The sequence below is a fragment of the Takifugu rubripes genome, chromosome 15 (genome assembly GCF_901000725.2).
Source record: "Takifugu rubripes chromosome 15, fTakRub1.2, whole genome shotgun sequence".
Lineage (NCBI taxonomy): Eukaryota > Metazoa > Chordata > Actinopteri > Tetraodontiformes > Tetraodontidae > Takifugu > Takifugu rubripes.
Window position 1 is genome coordinate 10,874,594 of NC_042299.1, and position 22,149 is coordinate 10,896,742.

Sequence of the window (22,149 nt, forward strand, 5' to 3'; positions counted from 1 at the left end):
CTTGCAAGAAAACCCATTGTCATACAAGTTAAATGACTATAAATATATTCAATATTTCTGTCAGTTAATGTATCTGAAGCATTTTAATTTGTAATTGTTACACAGCCTTTGGCAAAGCTACGGTAATAACCAGACTGAAGGTTTGAAAAGTCTACAATTATATAAACAGATACGCACAATCTGTGTGCGAGAACTCAGTTCCTCAAAATATCCACTAGATGTCAGAAGTGTTTGCGTTTCGTCTCAGTTGTCTTAGCTTTTAAAAGTCTTAACAGCAAAGTTTGTTAATTGAAATATATGGTTTAGGTAAGAGATATATGCTTTTCCTATAATAAATCAGTCGGGATATTTTCAAGCAATTCAATTATTTACACCACTACCATCTAACGTGGTCTTTTTTGTCACCAGATTTGTATGACAAGTAAATTGGGAGTATTGGAAGTACCAAGAATTGTAACTGCTTGTGTGTGAGTGCGTGTGTGAGTGCGTACGTGTATGTGTGTGTGTGTGTGTGTGTGTGTGTGTGTGTGTGTGTGTGCGTGTGTGTGTGTGTGTGCGTGTGTATGTGTGTGAGAGCGCGTGTGTGTTTCTAGGAAAGTGGATAGCTGAAGAGTTTATGCAGTCACCATAGATGTGGGTGATACCAGAGTAAACAGCTTCATTTCCCTAGCAACACCAAATTAAAGGGCCAGTCACTTGTCTTGACCATATAAAAACCCAACTCTTCATTATCAACCAAATCTTCTCCTTTTACTGACACTTGTGAGGCCACAGAGTTAGCGGTAATCACGCCGCTGCTTGGTCAAGGTAATTGGTTTGGTCTCTGCAGCCACGTGTAATAAGTTACTTTATCCAATTCTGCTTCTAAGATTATAAAGCAGGTGAGCTGCAGACATCGAGTTGAGGCAGCAGGATTTCAGTGGCTGCACATCCACATTCCTTTTGGAAATTATTCTCTTATTTCTACTTGTGACATATACTTTAACACAGGCTGTGTGCCAGATTGTGTGTAAATGCAGAATACTGTAGCTCAAACAGTGTCTGTTGATGAAAAACTGGCACACTGGGGGTTGTAGTGTGTTTCGTGTCTGCAGTGGAGAGGTGTGAGAAAGGGAGGGGGACTGCCGGAAGTCGTGGGCGTGTGTCTCCCTGCGTGTGTGTGTGTGTCTGTGTGTGTGCAGAATCTTGATTGTCAGTGCCGCACTACATTGCAGGTGAAGCAATGCAGGATAATAAGAGACACAGAAGGACAGAGAGGGGGAGTCAGGGAGGTAAGGAAGGAGGGAGACGGGGAGAAGGAGGAAGCAAGGGAGAGAGATGAGGAGACACGATGTGGGAGAGCAGAGGCTGTGCATACAGATGAGGAAAAGCGGGGGAAGCGAGGAGTTTTTGCAGGTGAATTTCCAACACCAGGGGGTTTCTCACACACACTCGTGTTGATCTCCTCTGTCCCGACCCGTGCCCCCCCTTCTGTCTCTCTCTTTCCCTCTTACCCACTGGGAAACCGGGAGGTGTCAGGAGATGAGTCGAAGGGAAGACCGGAGTAGTAATCCAGATGGAGGAGCACAGCCATAGAAGGTGTGGACAGGAGCAGGAAATTGTGAAACATGGTGCAGAATAAATATGCCAGCATTGATAGAAGGGAGAGAATATGACAGGGTGATCAAAAGGAGATGACTGAAATGGTATCCACATCTCAAACCGAGTGAGAGGCTGAAACCAGAGCAAGTACGTGCGCCTGTGCGTACATCTGTGTAGGAGAGAGACAGACAGAAAGACGGCGTCGGGCCAGAGGCTTGGATGACGCAGAGCTGCTGGCAATAGATATATGGACTATATATGTAATATTTGATCCATTTTAATGTATAATTCACCAAAAGCGATTGAGGGAATGGCAGGGGAGAGATGAGCACAAAGGCAGTGTGAGACGGAGTGCACGGAGGGATGTGTCACTGCAGAGAGGCGGACAGAAAGTTGAATTTTAATCTTCGTAGCAGAACAGATGAAAGTTTTGAATCAAAATGGACACTATATTTCATTCCCATTCCGGTTCCTGAACTCCTTTAAACCACCAGCGATTTCCTCCTCATCTGAATCAAGTAGACCTCTCAGGCTTATTATTCTAGAGGGTGCTGCAGTCGACAGCATGTGGGTAGCACTCCATTTTCATTCATATTTCTTGTGCTGCACTTTCCCCAATTTCCAACTCGCATGTTCGGAAATACTTTGGAACTTCTTACAGAGCTCTCTTGAATTGAAAATAAGTTTGGCTCCAACTGAGAACAATGCTCTTCTACCACTTGGAATTTGTAAGAACGGTTTCAGAAGCTTTAAAATCACTCTGAAATGCTGCGCTGGCATGCTAATCTAGCATACACAGACATATTTGTTAGCATAGTGAACTCTGCTTCCGGTGGCATATGCTACAAATGCAACAATAATTCAGTTGATGCACATGCCAGCATATGCACCAACCCGCGCCAACACTGACCTTCCCCAAACACACGTGCAGTGAGACATCCAAATACAGCTGGCACCCGCCGATAATTGCATTCAGCAATGTGACTGAGGCCAAAAAAAGTGGTGAATTTTCCTGTGAGTCACTGTTGCCAATCAGGAGAGCGGCAACATGACGTGGCAAACGGACGGCCCATTTGGGACCTGCTTTGCCACAGATGCTGCAAATGTAATAAAACTCTGGTACCAGCTCAGGTAATTTGATTGATTCTAGTGGATGAGGTACGCACATGACATCCATTCCTTTTTTAGCCTGGACTTTTAGCCGCGTCTGCAATTAACTCAAGGTGGAGGTACAGGATTTACCTGTGTTTTTAGGCTTATGTTTGAATGTCACAAAGACAACTGGAAGCCTTGTGGAGATATTTTGGACAACATCTGATGTACGACTCAGTGAATAACCAGGCTCGTTTTAAGTGTATTACTGTTGCAGAATGTATAGAAAGTAAAATGTGGTCCTCTTGTTGCTCCTGCAAACACACACGTGCATCTAATGCGACTGACTGAGCAAGTAAGAAAGTTATTGAGAGCATAGAAGGTCCCACTTGGTGTCTATGCTGGGATGTTTGTGAATGAGTGGGTGAGTGTGATCCGGTTGCTGAGTGTGTGTGTGTGTTTGCTATAACACACATCTCAAGTCAAAAAGACAGAGGCAGTGGTTGCAATGACGTAGGGGTGAGAGGGGTTTCACTAATGTACACTCACCCCCACCATCGCACCCTGACAAACACGCGCGCGTGCACACACACACACACACACACACACACACACACACACACACACACACACACACACACGTTTCTGGCAGCCCAGCCTTCCTCCTCCCCCTCCTCCTCCTCTTCCTCCCCTTCCCCGTCTCCGTCCCTCTGCTCCTCTCCACCACTTTCATTGCTCGCTCCCTCTCACCCGGCTCACGCCAGCTCGGCAATCAAAGGGAGAGAAAACACAAATGAGAGCGAGGAGCTGGGGGTGGGATGGGGGGGGAAAGAGGAGGCTCACTGGGATTTCAGTATGACTCAGAATGGGAGAAGGGGAGGTGGGAAGGCAATGTAGGCGGCTGTGAGGAGAGAGGAGAGTGTACGGGATGATTTTTTTTTCTGTCTATCTTATCTGGCTGCACGTTCTGGTGGAATACAGATGAGGGGATTAGCCTACAACTGGGCATGTCAGGCAGAGGAGCGCTCTGATCGGGGAGGCATCTCCATCCTACCTCGCCATCCAGCTGCTGAGCGGAAAAATGGACCCAGAAAGTTTACAAATCAGATGAAATGTCCAGTGTGTGCATATCCTGAGGGACCTGTGGGGAGTGAGAGGATGATCTGAGTCCTACACACACACACACACACACACACACAGCTGCATGATCATGTGGGACAAATCTGGACCGTCTGGCTCGTGGACCTGTGACACCTCCTGCCACATATCAGCTCATCTCCCCTGCCCAGAGCAGAGACATTCACCATCCTCTCCTGTTTCTGAGAAAGCTTCGGTTTGAAAAGAGGAAGGAAAGAGATTCTGGAAATACACTTAAATGTTTTCTTGAATCCCTTACAAGATAGGGCAGGAAATTCTTAGCAAGAAGAATTTGTTTAGCCACCTCCACCGTCGCGTTTTCCTCACAATAATAAAGCATCAGAGGAAAAGTGTGAAGAAACTGGATCAATGGGAATGAATAGCAGCTCCGCATCATGCGCATCGATTTCTAATTCATCTGACCATTTGAAATCCAGCGATGATTACGAATCACAGCATCTCCTATTTACTCATTGGTGTCTGGAGAAGGGAGGCGTGTGGAGGTGGAGGTGGAGGTGAGCTGTGTGGGAGAAAGATCACTAACATCTGGCCCTGCCAGCCCCTCAGAGGGGCACGGAACTTTCCCTTCAACTTCTCTCACGGCGTGATTCTCATCTAAAATCCGAAAACTTTTTTTTGTAAATGTCCAAAGTGCGTCTAAATTACGACAGCCTCTCCCGCATGCGCACGCCCACGCATGCCTGACACGTTTCGTTACGCACGAGGGTCTCCCCCAACTCTCCCGGAATACGTCGCGAGTTCAGCGGCACCGGCTCCAGATTCGTGCGGGGCTCTGCGTTTCTGTGCGTGGAAGCAGATCACGTTTTATCCGGAGACGTCTGAAAGAATCGGGGCGCTGCAGCAACCAAGTTCCATCACACGAATCCACACGAACTCAGGAACAGCGTCGACTCAGACATGTTCATATGCGACAAGAGCTTGGCTTTAACCCCCAGCCCCCCCCCCCCCCCGCCCCCCCCGAGGGGAAAATAGATTTAAAAAGCAGCAGCAAAGAGAAGCCAAACTTTGATTTATGGCTTTCTGATTGACTGAACACACGACTGCGCCGCTGTCCAATCACACACGCGCCGCCGTGAGAAACTGCAGCAATATGTCTGAGTCTCCCTGGCAAAGAAATAGAGCGTCGCACCTCGACCCCGGTTTAAAAACAGACAAATTATGTAATAAATGGAGTATTTCAGGAATACCGGGAGTCTGACAGCGACGCCGCTGACTAATGAGTGCCTCTGAGACTTTTTCTGTCCACATATGTCAGGAATTGTCTCGTTAATATCGCTCAACTTGGTGTGAAAATGCGACACACACCGAACCTGCTATTTCCATCCTCCCCTTTATAGACCTTTACGGTGATTCAAGCCACACTTTTTTCCCTCCATTTATAAATAGCTGCACTCTTTTCAATGACGTGGGATAGGCACGTACGTGTGTAGGTGAATCTTTGAATGAGCGCTCCCTCTCCGCCCCCCTCCTCCTCTTCCTCCTCCTCCTCCTCCCCCGTTCCTTCTACTAGTTACTACCGGATCCTATAAAAAGCCTACGGTTGATGGGAGAGCCCGGTCTGTTTGGGACGCGACTTTGGAGAGGAGGGACGGCAGCGCACATGGCACCGACGCGCACTGACAGCGTCTCGCTGATGAGTTTAGAGATCGGACCAACATCTTTGCGCAGCGAGGAGCCGCGACCAGTGCTGAGGTGAGTGATATTTGAGTTTCTACAAACTAGATCTGGGCTACTTTACTGACATCCGTGAATGAGCCGCTCTGCTGTGGAAGCAGCGTTCGTATCGTCGCCTGGTTTGAGCGGCACTTTTCTCATCTTGTTTGAAGTTGCTGCAGCGTGACTCATTTCCCTCCCATGTTGGCAGCATTCGGCTGTGAAAAGAGAGAAAATCTCTGATTCCCCCTCAGAACGATCGCGTTCAAATCCCGTTTTTTGGACCACGCCGCTCCAAATCACGCATGACGCAAACAGCCTGTGCCGTAAACATGCTTAGACAGCAACAGTCGGAGATCGCCTGACCTGCAGATAACCCCTGGATTTTAACAGGTGAATATCATTTGGGGGGTTTTTGCACTCCGCCGTGGTTCGGGCCACCGCGAGCGCGCGCTTTTCCTGTGGCCAAATATGTTTGCGCGACAGGTTTGTGCATGAGCGGGTTCGTGGTGGGAGTTTAGAGGAGCGGGGTGTAGGTGTGTGTGTGTGTGTGTGGGGGGGGGGGCTCCCTGCCAAACCCTTCTTTCATCTCGGGTGCGCGTGGTATCGGGAGGTTTCCGGTGATAGTGATGTCATTATAGCCATCACTTTCTTCCGGTGTTGCCCCCCCCCCCCCAAAAAAAAACTCGCCCCGACTCTCCCTTTCCCCCCTCTCCCCCCACCTTCCCTTCGCGCGCTTCCGGCGAGCGTTTACCTTTAATTTTTTTCTCCAGTCTTTTTTTTTTTCTCTGCTCATGACGTCACTCGGTGAAGTCAGCTCCGCGTCACTCTTTGCGCACTTTGCGGATAATACGCAGTCACCTACTATAACCCTTAAAAGGCTTGGCGCGCACGCACACGCACACTGCAGTGTGACGATCCTCTGGCGCACGGGGGTGTGAATGCGCAATTAGAGTGTTTTGATCTATCTATCTATCTATCTATCTATCTATCTATCTATCTATCTATCTATCTATCTATCTATCTATCTATCTATCTATCTCACGGTCCAGGTTCTTGACTATTGTTCTGTAGAAATATGAATATTCATTTGAGGGTTCCACGCGCTCGTCACTCAACCCACACAGTCGACGCCGTTGGTCTCCGGCACCATAGAAACCGAGCCAGACCAAACCACTGCCCACATATTCCGAGAAGCCAGGCGACAGAGTGAAACAAGGGGCGATTGGTTAGCTCGCGAGGTGACGTCACGCAGCCGTACCCTCGGGCATGTGACTTATCTGGCAGTCACGCGTCACGCAACTCGTCACCTGTGCAACACCCACGTCAATGGGTTCGTTTGATGAAAACTTTCGACCGAGAAAAAAACAACTGGAACTAAAGTTGCCGTGTGTTGGTTCTGGGTTCGGGCGCGCACCTGCTGCGGTGTCAGTGGTTCCGCCGAATGAGAATTACCGGGGGTTCCGGTTCAGCACCGCGGACAGCGCCGAGCGCAGCGTCACCTGTCGCTGTCCGCGGTGCTGAAAGAAACAGGCGGAACGAGCCTGTTGCACACGACAAAGTCGGAGTGGAACATAAGCTCTCTGAGTGAAAGGGAGCACAAACCCCTGATAAACTTTAACTGGTGAATCACACAACACGGTAAAGTGAAACCAGAGAATAAAGAGCCGTTGGACTGAAACATTTATTGCCCTCCTTCTCTCACCCTCTCCCTCTGCCTCGCCGGCACATGCTGCTGTTCTGACTGTGTAAACAGTAACTAGGTCACGGCAGGAGTACACTGTGGGTAACTGGAGGCTAGGTAATTCAATAAAATTGATTTAGGAGACAGGGCTTTCTTTAAAAATGCCCGTGTTGCCACATTAGTTTTATTCACACGGTGCTTTCATGGAAGAGTTTCTCGGTCGGACCTCCAGAATGCTGTAAGAGTGGGTTGTTACAGTGTCTGCCAACCAAAGAGGTGAATTAAGACCTTTAAACTAACAAGGAATAAAGTCAAAGTGTGCATGTGTTTTTTTTTTTTTTTTTTAAGATTTTAACCAGATCAATATCACCATCATCTTCCCATCATAATTATGTAGGTCATTGGGATGCCAATGGTTAACAAGCACTGTGATATAAGCTTTGGTTCCACTAATGTTCCACTCTATCTTTCCTGCTTATGCAGTGTTCCACACTGGCGGGACCGACCTTCTCTCTTGTCCTCCTACACTGGCCAGAGCATCAGCACCTTGGCTTTAGACTGCTTACTGTTTATACAGTATCACAGTACAGTAACAGTCTACAGTCATGGCTACTGACGCCTGGTAATGCATCAACCGCCAGGCTGACTTCAGCCTTTTAAAATGGTGGACTTGACAGCAGGAACGTGGGGGGACCATGGACGGAAACCTGCGTGGGCTTGCATTGGGGGAGTCCTACGACATGCTTGTGCGTATCATCTACGAGCAAACCAATGAGCCCTTTCGATGTCTCTGTTGCTATGCCAACTCCAGTTCCTCCTCCTCCTCTATCCTGCTGTCTCCATGGCGACCGTGGCTTTAGATTGTTACTCTTTGCAATAGCTCCATGGTAACAGTCTACAGCCATGGTCGTTAGGGGCAGGTGTCTTCAGGAAAGTAAAAAGAGAAGAATAAAGTTGTGGGTTGCGACTTTGATTCCTACCTGACAACTGGAGACAAGGTTCTCTGGTGCAGCAAATGTGTGTAAGTGATTCTGTGACATGACGATGACAACAATTACACACTCAAGCAAACACCTACATGTAATAAACGTGCAGACATAAACTGTTTTCCACGGTGCTTTATTTAAAAATATGTTCATGTGCGAATGAGTTAGCCAGTCACCTGTGTCCCTGTCCCAACACCTGTGTCCCTGTCCGTGGCCTCGTCCCAGCACCAGTCCCCATAACCACGGTGCAGCGCTGAAATCAGGCAAACTTTTTTTCACAGCTGGCCCCCACCGTCACCCTCACTACCCCCACCCTACACACACGTACGCACGCGCACCCACGGTCCTGCCAGACGCGAGTGTTAATGATATCCGACGCGATGTTGCCCTCTATCGGTCATAAACAGTCATTACACGATTGCAACAGTTTCAGAAACTTTTTTTCTCCTTTTTTTTTGGAAAAACTTAAACCAAAAAACGTGTTCAGAGAAAAGAAAACCCAAACAAAAACCCAATAAACAGATGAAGATCATTTTTCACCTTGCTGCTTGCCTCTTCTGACACAGATTTTCTCAGTTTGTGCAAAACAATGACGGTGATGTTTGATTCCAGATTCCAGTGAATTTCACTTGTGTAAACTGTCGAGCCACTTAGATGACTTGTTGGTTCTGGCATCAGGCTGCAGAGAGAGCAATGCTGCTCTAACTGCGTCACATCACCACGCGACCTAATGACATATTCTACGCCTACAGAGTCTAACAAAAACACATCTGGCACATCATTTTATCACCAATGTACCTCTCAGAGCACCTATTGTTGTTATTTATTCAGGCTTGGATCCTCTTTTATCTTTCACCTCACCTTTCTGCTGTGATTGACTGGAGAGCTGTTCATCTTCTGCCTCCCTGCACCGTAAAAGCTTATGTGCTGGTGTAGAAAAAAACAGCACATAAACTCTTACTGTTCAGGGCTGAGAAGTTAGGTAAACGGGCATACTTTCATACGCTTTCAACTCTCGTAAATCATTTAAAAGAACAACAAAAACTGTGCACCATGTACACCTGTTACAGTAAACTGTGGTAGTTTTCTCCAATCAGATTTCTCAGATTTTTGCTCCAACATCTTGCAAAAGTTTTAAGAATTAAAAGAAACATGTAAAAACAGGCCGGGTGTGCATCTGCTAATTAAGAGATAATATTAAATGAAATCGTTTTTATTATAAAGAAGGCCGTTGCCTAATTGTTGAAGGCCAAACTACACCGTTCGTCCATGTTTTCAGCTACTCCTGCAGAGCAAAGTTTGGTGATGGAACTGTTGTCATGCCGAATAACTGAGATTACACAACAATGTTCGCATTTTTCTGGCCGTACAGGCCACTCCCCTGCTCATGACTCATATTTGCCCCGGTCGTGTCAGGAGCTGGATACGTCTGAGGACGGCCAAACCGCAGCCCTCCCTGCCAGGGCCCAGTCTCGACCTCCACAACAGTCCAGCACAGCGTGCGAGCAGACGGCTACAGTGACATCATACGTCACAGGACATACGTCACTCTCTTAACTTGGATGACCTCAGCCGTGTCCTCAGCTGACCTATGTGGACTCACGGGGAGGAACAGGACAGGATGTTCTGAGGAAGGGGCCAATTTTGTGATCATTTGTTAATAAGACACACCTCCCAGGTGACCCAAGCATCTGCATGTTGGAAGAAAAAGTGCAGGAAAAGTGTGTAAACAAGTCAGGCTCAAATCACACCCATATGGAGGGAAAAAAACATGCACACACACACACACACACACACACACACACACACACACACACACAAACCCAATGTGACCAACTTCTCTGTGGAATATATCCATTAGGAATTTGCATCACATGATAAATTCATTCATACGATACCAAATTAATATCACAGGGCTGTGAGAAAGGTCTCAGAAATTCCACAATATGCAACAGTTCGTCTGTCCTCAGCATCTGCGAATGCTCTCCAGTGCAAGAGGCAAAAGTTTTTAAATTCGTTTTAAAGGCTGTTAATCCAAAAGTTGCAGATTAGATCATCAAAATGTCAAACGGGGTTCGGTAATCCAGTCTGAGCTGCGTTCGGGGTTGTTCTGTCAGTGTGCTGATCGGCCTGGGCCATGGGATGACCAGGCTTTTTGGAGTTTAAGTGCGAGTCTTTTATAGGCACAAACACATCGGTTGGCCCCTCCCCTTCTTCCGTCTCCCATAACAACTAATGCTCCATAATCAAAATAGAGCCCATCTGCACTTGGACACACCCTCTGCCCCCAGCTCCTAAACTCCGCAAGCGAAAGGAGGAAAAAGTGAAAAAGTTCCGTCGTGGCGGAGACCTCGAATGTGTTCTTCTCCTTTTTTAACCACAACAGCAAGAAAGAGCGTCAGAGAGGGAGAAGAAGAGGGGGAAAGAGGGAAGCTCCACCCCTGGCTGCCTCCGTCTCCCATTCCATTATTTCCCGCTTGTTGTGCAACAGGGGAACAGATTCCTGAGAAGAGAGTCACAGCTCTGTTGTAAAACTTACTGGCAAGAGTGACCCTCGGTGCTTTTCTTTCACCATATCCTTCACTCGCTCCTTGTTATCAAAACCATGTGTGTGTCTGCTGTGAGGTCTTGGAGGGACACAAGGGCAGCGGGGGAGCGCAGGCCAGAAGGGGTGCGACTGCCTCTGTTTCTGAGGGGCCCTGAGAGCCCACCGGACACCCACACGGGACGGTGGAGAAACGCTGCGTGGAGGTTTGAGGTGGCAGACGTGCAAACCTGCCTTCAACGCCTCGCACCAAGAACACCCTGTGTGTGCCCAGAGCTGAGGACACATGGAGAAGTGGAGGATGGACGGAGAAGACGAGTTTCGAGTGATTTAGAAGGTAGTGGGAGATAAACTAGAAGAGAGAGGGAGAGGGAGACAGCACACATCTGGAAACAATCACAAGAGTTCAGACTGACATGCGAATGCTCCCAGCTATGAAGGAACAGCACGTCCTTGAACTCTGCGCTTCCGACCGTATGAACCTGACTGACGGGGTCATGCGCCACCTACAGCCATCGCAAAGATCCACCCTGACGACGGCACACGACCTGAACGTCCGTGACATCACCCATCAGAGCCGACTCAGTCACAGCGGACACAGAACAACCAGTTACTGTCATTATACTGGCAAAGAGATCTGTGCATGGAGATACACCACTTCACCAAAGGCACCCCGAATCTGACAATGATGCAAAATATTACAATAATACTACAATAATACAATAGTACTCGTGTGCATTCATTTCATCCCTGTCTTCATTATCTTCTAATATGTCAAAATATTCTACTTTGGACTGTTTTTCTGCAAGCTGTGTTGCCTCCATGGTGTTGTTTGGGCTAGCTTTATAGTAATAAAACTGTGTATAATTCTAGGTTGGTTGCTATGGAGATCAGTCATACCAATAAGGCCTATTTTGTGATGCGTGTGTTGCACATACTTTGATGAGAATGAAATTTCCGTTTGATCTAGACAAGCTTTTTCCTGCAATAACTGTTATTTCCTGAAACAACACGGACAAGTGTGCAATAGTCACGTCCTCGGAGGTGTAGGAACACCTACGGGTGACCGGTCCTGTCCCTCACAGAGGAAATGGAGGCTTATAAAGTATTTTGGAAACTTCTCACACCACACCTGCTTACAAATGATGATTTTCCTGGAACACGAACATTTGGTTTAAACAAACGCTTTCCTATGGTCGCCGTGCACGTGCGCCAAATGCATTTGGGGAAATGTTTAGAGTGCAGCAGCAGCCTACTGATGCCATATTAGCAGGCTATTGAAAACAGTCCCTGTTTCTAATGGAGTACAGTAGTTACCTTTAGAATGATATTTGCCTTAAATTAGTTAATTCAACATGTATGAAGCATAGACATAATCCATAGACTATAAACCTACAGTGTAGGACTTGTCACTCGGCATGGTGGAGAGGTGCTGTTCTAGTGTTTTGAATATGACTGCATCAGCAGTTTTGGTCACAGACTTACACACTTTTAATTCTTCCTGCTTTTATTACCAAAGAATAGGACCCTACATCTTAGTTATAATATATTTTGCAAAGTCCAAATTGAAATGTACCTTAAAAAGCATGAAAATGAAGCCAGACCATTTTAAATTTGCTGTTTTATTGTTAATTTAAGTAAATCTTCCCTGATTACAGTAACTGTTGATGGCTTTGGGACTTAGGTACAGTATAAAGCGTTTCACTGGAACCTTTTCAGAAAGTTCTGGTAGGTTTCTCTGTGAGCAGCCGTTGCAGGTATAAAGTGGCCACCAGGATGGATGAGAAGAACAGGCTCTTCAAATGTAGGAAGAAGATCTCTGCTCATGTTGTCAGGGATGACTCTGTCCTCCAAGCCAAACACGTGCAGGGAGGGGATATGGAGGGGAAGGTTGTAGAATACCTGGTGCTCCTGGCACGCACTGCGGAAACCGGCTACAATAACGGCGAAGCGGAAGTTGAAGTCTGGCTCCAATCCACGCTCCTGGAGAGAGCACAGCATGGCCACGAAAGCAGCTCCTTGGCTGAAGCCCAGGATGCCGTCAAAGGGACCCTGCTCCTTGACCGCTCCTCTCACGGCTGCCACGCTCTCATCAAGGCCCAGGCTTTCTTCACACTGCTGCAGGGCATTGAAAGTCTGGGCCTGGACATCAGAAAACCACCAAGCCCTGGAGGCCTCATCCCCTCCAGCACCTGAAGTGGACGCCTTCTCAGGAGCTTCTAAACACACAGGAGCATATTAAACATTCCTGAAAAACATCCAGCTTCATACGGCTGTCCTACCCCCTTAAAAATATATATAATTTCCTAATCTGATTAATTTATTATGCTGCTTTAGATAGCTGGTCTGAAAAATTATGATTATTGACTTGATATGGAAAATGTATGTAATCTCAAGTCACTCAAACATGATCTAAAATAAACTGGTCTAAGACCATATAGCCTAGTTCTATTGCCAGCGTTGATCCATGAAACAAAAAGCTTAATATTTATCAATTAAACCGCTTACACTTCATGTGCTTATTATTAAACAGAATGAGGGAAGTGATCATTTCAAAGATAAAAATAAATGCCTCTTTCCACATTACTGAACATGTTGCAATAAGCTAATGCAGAACACAGTCATAGCGAAAGTAAAAGTTAATAACGTCCCGTGTCCACCTTAAGAAACAAAATCATTGATTCTATTGTTGGCATTAGTCATTTTTAAAATTAATTTAGACCAACCTTCGCTGCAGGTCTGCTGCGCACTCAGTGGTGCGTTCAGGTAAATCAACTCCACTTGTTTCTTCAACAACTTCCGGAAAGCTCCCGTCTTTTCCCGAAAGGTGCTCCCATTCTGTTTGTAACCATGGATACAGAGGATCCGGAGAGGCGACATTGGCAGAAAAAGACAAGTTTACTTTATCGCCAGACGCAGAAATTAGGTTGAGTTGGAGAAAAGAAAAGTGTGTCACGTGTCAAACTACGATTTGAGTTCTGTTGACAGCTGCCGCCTTTCGCTCTAAAAACTCCGGAAAATAACCGGAAGAGATAGAAATGAAACCGGAAGAGAAAGCTGCCTTTCAGTCCTTTCAAAGTAAAGCCAACATCACTTTGTGTTGTAATTTAGAAACGATGTTGTCTTTTCAAATGCACAATTCAAAGACGTTAACATTAGTTCATTATTGCTTGTATGGATATGACGTGACACTGTTATGGTCAAATGAGCAGAGCAGATACATTTTTGAGATGTGTTCAAAACAAATTCACCTCCTGGCTTTCAACTGTATTTCAGGAAAGCCATGACAGCAAAGTAGATCACAAAGCTTAATTTAAAAACATGGGCTTTCATGTCACAACATCTAAATGCACAAAATCTTAATACTAAAAATAGCTCTTTGTCAGGGATTAGTGGGACTGCATGATAAACGTTGAGGAGACAGAGAAGCTGTTGTACTCTGTAGGAGAATCCTTAATAAAGCTTTCAGTTTCAAAACATGTTATCCCTTTGTTTACCTCTCTTTGCTCTCTGTGCTTTTGGAATGGTCTCATTTGTACAGGATATGCCAATTAGGTTTAGTAAATGTCTTTTTTGTTGCCGAGAAAGTGCTCTTGGTGCCTGACCATGACGCACATGCAAATGAGAGAGAGAGAGCTAGAGGATGGGGTACCTGAGGGACATGACTGTTGATGTTCTACAGCACTGGTGCAAATCCCAAAGGAGGAGAGAAGGAGAACACAGGTAAGAGAGATAAAGAAAATGAGGGAGGGATAAATTATTCCCTTTCATATTTTCAGAATCAAAAAGTCACAATCAGACGTTGCAACATAGATTTATTGCACCATTTTCTTAATGTATGTCCCAGTCCGACAGTTGTACACATTTAAATATATATATATATATATATACACTGTATATGGAATAACATTATGCAACTAAAAAAACACCTCTAAACGTTAACCGTTAAAAATGACTGCGTTTGTCTTAGGTTTAAGACAACATTTACAATACAACAGTAACAGTGAATGTAAGATGTTAATAATCAGTTTATAAAGAGTAAAGGCCATACAATGACCGGTGACGCAATTTAATGTCTTAAAAAGATATCGCGGTTCCACTGTTAAGTGTTAGTTTCTATTTTAAGGAACGTTTTCATAATACCGTCACATTTCGTCCTGATCCACCAGGGGGCACTAGTCCACCATAAACTCAGCGTTTACGTGTAACCACGTCCAGATCTCCCAGGCACTAAATTACTACCAGTGTTCTGACCCCACTGGCGTGTGCACACCAAGGTGCACGCTCACAGCCAAGCTGTTGTACAGACTAGCAAGTAAGATTGGACCCCTGCATGATATTGTAATTAGAGAAATCGGCAAAAGGTCCAACGGAAATCTGGTAAAAGCTACTCCTGCTCTCGACATCGTCTGCAATAACCTTAAACGTATTCCCACTGAAATGCCAACTGGCTGATGTGTGATGATACAGCAGGAGCACGAGGACGGTGAGGAGGTTACAACTCGTAGTCAGAGCCAAACTTATGGCTCACGGGGGTCAAAGATGGCCAGAAGTTTGTGTCCTCTGCTGCCACATTATGAGAGACCCAGTCCTTCTGATGTGAATATGTACTTTTGTGCACATGGAGGCCAGTAAAGAGTGAGATGAATGTCCTGATAGCACTGACTCCTCACTGGAGCTGACGATTGTTGGCTGTGCACACACTGAATGTGCTCCAAGGACAGGAGGAAGGGGGGGGGGGGGGTTCAGGTGCTCAGCTGTATAAAGAAAAAACATCATGAATCAAAACGACAGCATGTCGCTACAAAAGTGCTTTGTTGTTGACAGCCCAGAGATGCTGCGAGGGGGAGAAGGGCAACGGTGGAGGAAGGAGGAAGTTGGGAACTTGTGTTTAAGTCTTTTGCTTGCTTCATCCATCTGTGCCATTTTGGAACACACCAGACAGCTCTGTGGCAACACTTGACGCTCCATTTCCTGTTTGTGGGTAACACATTTACACATTTAAATGGCGACATAACTCGCACACATAAATCGCTTTTATTCCGCTGCCCGTTGCGGTTTCTCAGGGCGACGACATGCTCAGAATTCGGCTGTTTCACATGACGGTTCTCCACTAGTTCACACACCTTTTTGAGGAGTCTTTCGGCAGTTTATGTAACTATTACGGCAGCCTGGAGCTGATCTGTGGTCTCCTCTGAAGAAATGGTGGCAGTATCTGCCACCACGGTGAGTCACACGCAGTCTGTTCCAAACCTCCTTAAGAAGATGTTTTCATGTCTGCAAACACACAGACTGGCACCTCTGTACAAAGATAATCTTAACCCGTGACTCACTTCTTTATATTTTAGCAGCTTTGAATTATGAAATCGGTTGATGTTTATTTATGTATCATTTGGATTCCAGTTCCTCGTGACAACAGGCCGACGAGGATGTATCCTCTTCTGTAAGATAGTAAAGTGAATGAAAACACGTTTATTTCAAGAGAGGTGATATTTGGTGAACAACCAATGTCTCGATTGAAGCGAAGAGCAACGCAGAATTAGCGCGTAAATTGGAATTAAACCCCCTTTTTTTTATGTGGAACACATGAAGGAAAATAGTCCTCTCCAGTCCTCTCCAGCGTTCTCCGTCAGCTGCACATCCAGCAGAACGTCGGTGGATTTGGTCCTGATGCTTTTGGCTGCAGGCTTTCATTAAAAAAAAAGATCAAAGAGATTAAATTGATAGCACAGAGAGGGGGGGGGGGGGGGGGGGGTGTAAACGTGTCGCCACCAGAAATGACATCTTATGATCCGATGCTTGGGATTCAAACGCTATAGATGGGAAATCCCGCTCTCGTCCCCGGCACTGTCGGCCGCCTCAGACTGCTCAATTATTTAATTTTTCTCTTTGATATTTTAGGATCCAGGAATTAAAGTATTAAACACGAGCAGAGTGCTGCAGCTCCGGGATAAAGCTGATGAGCCGGGCCAAAGGTCCGACGCTGGGAGTAACAAACCACCCCTGACGTGCAGCGTAACGTGCGCACAAGAGGAAACCGATTCCTCCCGCACGGACACAACTTGCGTCAGTGGACGCTGATGCTACAGGAAGCGCTTCCAGACAACGTGCACGTTATGTGCGAGCAGTGAAAGCCACCAGCGGCCGTAACGATGACGCATCGTCCATCGCAGCAAGGTCGACGGATGTCAGCGGATGAGGTCGGCGCAAAATAGGACATCGCTATAGGAGACAACTGCTTGATTCTGCGTCCCAGATGACAGGCGGTGCTGTCCTTCACTCAGCCCTCCACTGCCGCGCTGCTCATTAAAGCAAGAAGCCGGATGTGAGGGAGAAAACTCCACGCAGGAAGGCCTGCGTTGGGACCCCAAAACTGTGCACTTTTTGGCAAAAGTAACCCAATAATATTAAAAAATGTGTTTTGTGTTAATTTTGATACAAGGGTTTGTTAGAGGTCACATTAAACAATAAGGATGCCCTAAACTTGACCTTTATCTCTGACCTGGCCTCAATAAGTCCCCAAGCTACATCCTGGTGCGGTGGTCATGTGACAGTCATGTGAATGAGACAGGAAGTGACCTCTCCAACATTGTGACACTGTCTACCTAAATGAAGGAAGGAACCTGGCCTATATTACATTTAACCTCCTCTGGCCAAAGGTCATGCTTGAATAATGCAGAACCAATAACATAGATGTGTCCTGAGGTGGAGACACAAGAAAAAGCCTCACGAGGACAGAAGAACGCTGCAGGTACGAGGTGTTCTCACAGGATCCAGCAGGGTTGTGGTAGTTAGCTGTTCAGGCCAGCAGCTCTTTACGAGGCGAGGCTTCTGGAAACGCTCCCAAAACGACAAACCAGTCTGCTCTTACCTTCGCACTTCTACCATTTCTTTTTTGTGCATCCACAGAGGGACGGCGGCTCCAGATGTCACCGGTGGTTCAGGCTTCGGCGGTCTGGTTTACCAAAGGTCTGCCGTTGCTGCGAGGGTGCGCGCAGCCTTGTTGTTGAGCTGCGATGCTCATGCCAATTAGGAGCAGTGAAAAAACACACACCCAGGAGGAGGGGGGGGGGGGGGGGGGGGGGGGGGTGGACAAGACCGGAGTTGATGTTCTCCAGCGCTGATGAGGAGCTGTGCACGGATCCCAAAGGGAGGCGGGCCGAGAGAGAGACAGTGCAAATGAGGGTGGTTCGCGGTGAAAAGGCGGGAGCGAAGAGGGGAGACGGGGAGTTCCTGTACTCAGGTGTAATGTGGCACCTTTGCTGTCACGGTGATTTATGAGGAGCAGAATTATTCTAATACTCCTGCTGCAAATCAGAGGAATTGGAGTGAGGGGGGGGGGGGGGGGGGGTGCGAGGTGTGTGTGTTTCGGACAACCAAGTGGAGCAAACGAAGTTCAGACGCAAGCCAAGACTAGAGAAGAAGGGTGTCTGTGAACACTATGCATGAGCTCCATGTAAATGCACTCTGGCAAATGAAGTAATCACACCCTGCGTGGCTCTGCCAATACTCGGCACAGCTGGGAGTCTCCTTAATGGGTTTTCCAGTGATGACTCAACTGGTGCATTTAAGAGTCGTTCACACTGGAGATCAGGTGGAAACTGAACAGCACCTCTGAGTTTAGGCCTGCAGATCATCAGGGAGGGATTTTCCTGCACGCTAAAGTAGAGGCGCACTTTATGCTGTTCCTGTGGTGGTGCGGCTGTCTGCATCCACGTATCCGTTGCTCATTATTTGGATTTAATTAACCTTATCGCAGCAGAGCATGCACAGAGAGAAAAGAGAAGTCAGCGTCTTGAAACTGATAACCTAGTGAGGAGGCGTCTCCATGTTGAATTATTGCTCTCCGTGTCCGCCACCCCTCCCTTATCGCAATTATTCATGCATTCCATGCATTGTCCTCTCACCTGAACCTCAGCGAGCTCAAGCGCTGTTAGCTACTCCTGCTAACTTCTCCTGTTAGCTGTTAGCACAAGCTTCAGGGGGTTTTGCTGTGACAAGCTGTGGCATTAAGCCAAAAATGTAATTACATTAAATGTTGTGGTGCGACAAAAGCGGACCTCTCCAGGCTGGAGAAGCTGATCAGGCGGGCCAGCTCGGTGGTGGGGATGAAGCTGAAACCTCTGGCGACAGTGGCAGAGAGGAGAACTATTGACAAGCTGTGGAGCATCATGGACAATGACCGCCACCCTCTGCACACTGTCATCCACAGCCAGAGAAGCCTGATCAGCCAGAGGCTGCGCCCCCCCAAGTTCAGGACCAACAGACTGGGGAACTCATTCATCCCCCGAGCCATCAGGCTGTTCAACTCCTCACTGGGGGGAGGAGGGCCAACAGAAGGACTGGAACATTTTTATAGTTTTATATTTATATTCATATTCTATTTTTAATTTATTCTATTTTATTTCTTATTTTATTATATTTTTATTATCTTTAATAGGTTTAATGGGGTGTAATGGTGGTGGGAAATTTTGTACAGTGCTGTACGTTTCTTTGGAGATGCTAATTTCCCTGATGGACACCCCCTAAAGGGATCAATAAAGTACTCTTGAATCTTGAATCTTGAATTAATAAAGAGCATCATTCAAAAAACAAATACTGGTGTCAGTGTGCATAGTTGGGAGTATTAATAAATGAAAGTGCAAAGAATTATGAGCCCATGTTCTGACTTTGACAGGAAATTTACATTTTTGGGCACGTTGCTACGGTGCTAATTCATCTGAACTTCGCTCCAGGGGTTATTAAGTCATAAAAACATTGATTGGAGTTCTCACTTAAAATGTACCTGCGCTTAAATTACAGCCTTTGTTGAAGATTATGGTAATCTAAACCACATTAAATGATAAGATCAGAAATAACTGGCCCTGTTCCACCCTGCACACCTCAGGATTGATGTTCCCGCACCCCTGATGGATCAGTGATGCATTATTAGATTTCAATGATGTGCTGATTGTCGGAATCTCACAGAATTATTGTCATCTGATTGGGATTAAGATGTTCAAAGCAGCCGGGTTTCAAAGGGAATATCTGCAAAGAGACCAACCAGCTGCCGTCACAGTGGAATTTCAACAATCAGCAAGAAAGAGGAGAAAGTTTCAGCTATCAGGGGCAAATAAGGTGATCCACACCTGAGAAACTCATATTCAAATGTGCTTCAGTGTCAGTTTGAGATCAAAGCCGGTGTTTTTGATCGCTCAGTGGATTCTATAGTGCAGCAGTGAGAGGAAGTTAAAAAAAGAGACCACACGCATCTAGGTTGCACCGCGACTCCCAGCAGTGATGATGCACACTTTTAAAATAGGGAAAAATTCCCAATGTGGAAAAAAAAACCCACCACGTTGGGAACAACAAACGATCCTTTTTACAGTTGTGCCAGTCTGACTCCCACTCTGAGCACAGCCTCATATTAACACCCCGAATATCATCACCAAGCAGGAACTAATTCCACTTCAGCTCTGACATGTATTGTGCTGCCTCCTGTCACTGTGATGGATAGTAGGGGACGGGTCGCGGGGAATTGGGGGGGGGGGGGGTTGTAATAATTTCGTGCAAAGTCAGAAAGCCGAGTGATACAGGAGGGGCAGAATGAGATGAAATGAGAGAGGGCAAAGGGGGGATTAGCTACAGCTATTAGCAGCCTCAGAAGTAATCACACTCATTAGCTGCTATCAGATAGATGGTTATAAATGGAGGGAGATAGAGGTGCAAAGAGCATCTTCCTGCTAGCTTTCAAGTTTCGGAGAGATTTTTCTTCCTTTTGGACAAAGTAACTTCATTTGCACGCTATCTATGATAGTTAGATAGTGTGCAAATGAGAAAATATCAACATTTATTGGCATTCACTTTTATTGGTATTTGCTTGTGCACCAACATCTGCGGTTCCCTGTCAGCAGAGGGAAATAAAAAAAGAGAGAAATATGAACAATCAGTGCTCCTGCAAAGCTTGTTTTTAAATTGATTGGATCAATCCTGCATTTTGGATGAATTAGTTAGTCAGACAATGATTAAATCCAGAAAAATGCAACTTTTTTGATTGCTCCATAAATTTTCTAAGCTAAGTTGTGCTTTGCATTTGCATGAAATGGTCCTCACCTGCACTGGAACGGCTCAGATGGTCCTCACCTGCACTGGAACGGCTCGGATGGTCCTCACCTGCACTGGAACGGCTCGGATGGTCCTCACCTGCACTGGAACGGCTCGGATGGTCCTCACCTGCACTGGAACGGCTCAGATGGTCCTCACCTGCACTGGAACGGCTCGGATGGTCCTCACCTGCACTGGAACGGCTCGGATGGTCCTCACCTGCACTGGAACGGCTCGGATGGTCCTCACCTGCACTGGAACGGCTCAGATGGTCCTCACCTGCACTGGAACGGCTCAGATGGTCCTCACCTGCACTGGAACGGCTCAGATATGGACTTTCTTCACACGCCCGTATCCACTGCAGTGGCTCAGCAAAACAAAGCTCTGATGACATAAACTGCGGTACAGATCTGGTGCCTCTATGCTGGACCGACCCTGTAAAGGACCAAAGACAGCGAGTTTCCAGCTCCCTCGACTCTTCTGTCCATCTGCACGTTACAGCTGTCTCACATCATTTCTTATTTATCCGTGACATCACTGATGCACTGCAAGACAGAAATTAGCATAAAGCATAAAGTCGCAGCAGAAGCTGAGGTCCAGTGTTTTATAAGGCACCACTGGCTTGTAATACCCCTGTTTAACTGAACATTACACACCACTCTGCATTAAATTATTCATGCGTCTTATTGTTGCTAATGTTTGTGTGAAGACTGTTGTCATATTAAGACGGGAGCCTGAAAAAGCAGCATTTAAAAAGGCTAAATGTTAAGGATGGGCTGCACTTTTCAGAGCCATTTGTACGGCAGCGCAGCATCCTGGAAACATTAAGTACCGCACTCGGAGAGGAGGAAATGGGGGGGGGGGGCTAATTACTGGAGGGAGACGGTTAGAGGATGTGAAGAGTTGGAACTGGTCTGCGATATTTTACTGTTTATGAGCAGAACCAGCGCAGGGAGCAGCAAGGGGCCGAACGGCCGTTTGGCAGGGGGAGCCCCCCCCCGATGATCTGCTCAGCTTGCAAATGCTTGCTGGCTGCTTTAATATCTGTGAAATAACTGCGTCCAATGCTCTCCTTTTTCTTCTCCCCAAAGTTCCACTTTGGTGTTCCAGCACAGTCGCACGGAGCCGACTAAGATCTCCAGTAGCCACCTGAATACACCCACTCCTACAAGAGTCTGGCGTTATCACAACAATCACTGAATCTGTGAGTTAATCCGACCATCCACCATTATTTGATCCTCATCAGGGACGTTGGAGTCTGTGGACAGTGGGAGAGGAACCTGGAGTAGCAGGAGGAGACCCACGCAGAACGCCACACGTGACGAGAGCCGCGACAATGCGCCCGCCCCCCCGTTGGTGCTTTTGTA

At 46.7% G+C, this 22,149-nt stretch overlaps 1 protein-coding gene across 1 annotated transcript; it reads right to left on the minus strand.

The window, feature by feature from the left end:
• Positions 1 to 12,302: 12,302 nt before the first annotated feature.
• On the minus strand, positions 12,303 to 13,734 carry ovca2 (OVCA2 serine hydrolase domain containing). Its single transcript, XM_011611429.2, has 2 exons — positions 13,426 to 13,734; positions 12,303 to 12,918 (listed from the first exon to the last, which is right to left on the minus strand). The coding sequence occupies exons 1-2, from the start codon at positions 13,577 to 13,579 to the stop codon at positions 12,401 to 12,403; spliced, it is 672 nt and encodes a 223-aa protein (XP_011609731.1). The 5' UTR covers positions 13,580 to 13,734; the 3' UTR covers positions 12,303 to 12,400.
• Positions 13,735 to 22,149: the final 8,415 nt, after the last annotated feature.

Coding starts and splice junctions, on each gene's coding strand:
- ovca2 (XM_011611429.2), bottom strand. CDS start 13,579: ATGTCGCCTCTCCGGATCCTCTGTATCCATGGTTACAAACAGAATGGG. Junction 12,919..13,425: donor GCAGCAGACCTGCAGCGAAG/GTTGGTCTAAAT, acceptor CTGTGTGTTTAG/AAGCTCCTGAGAAGGCGTCC.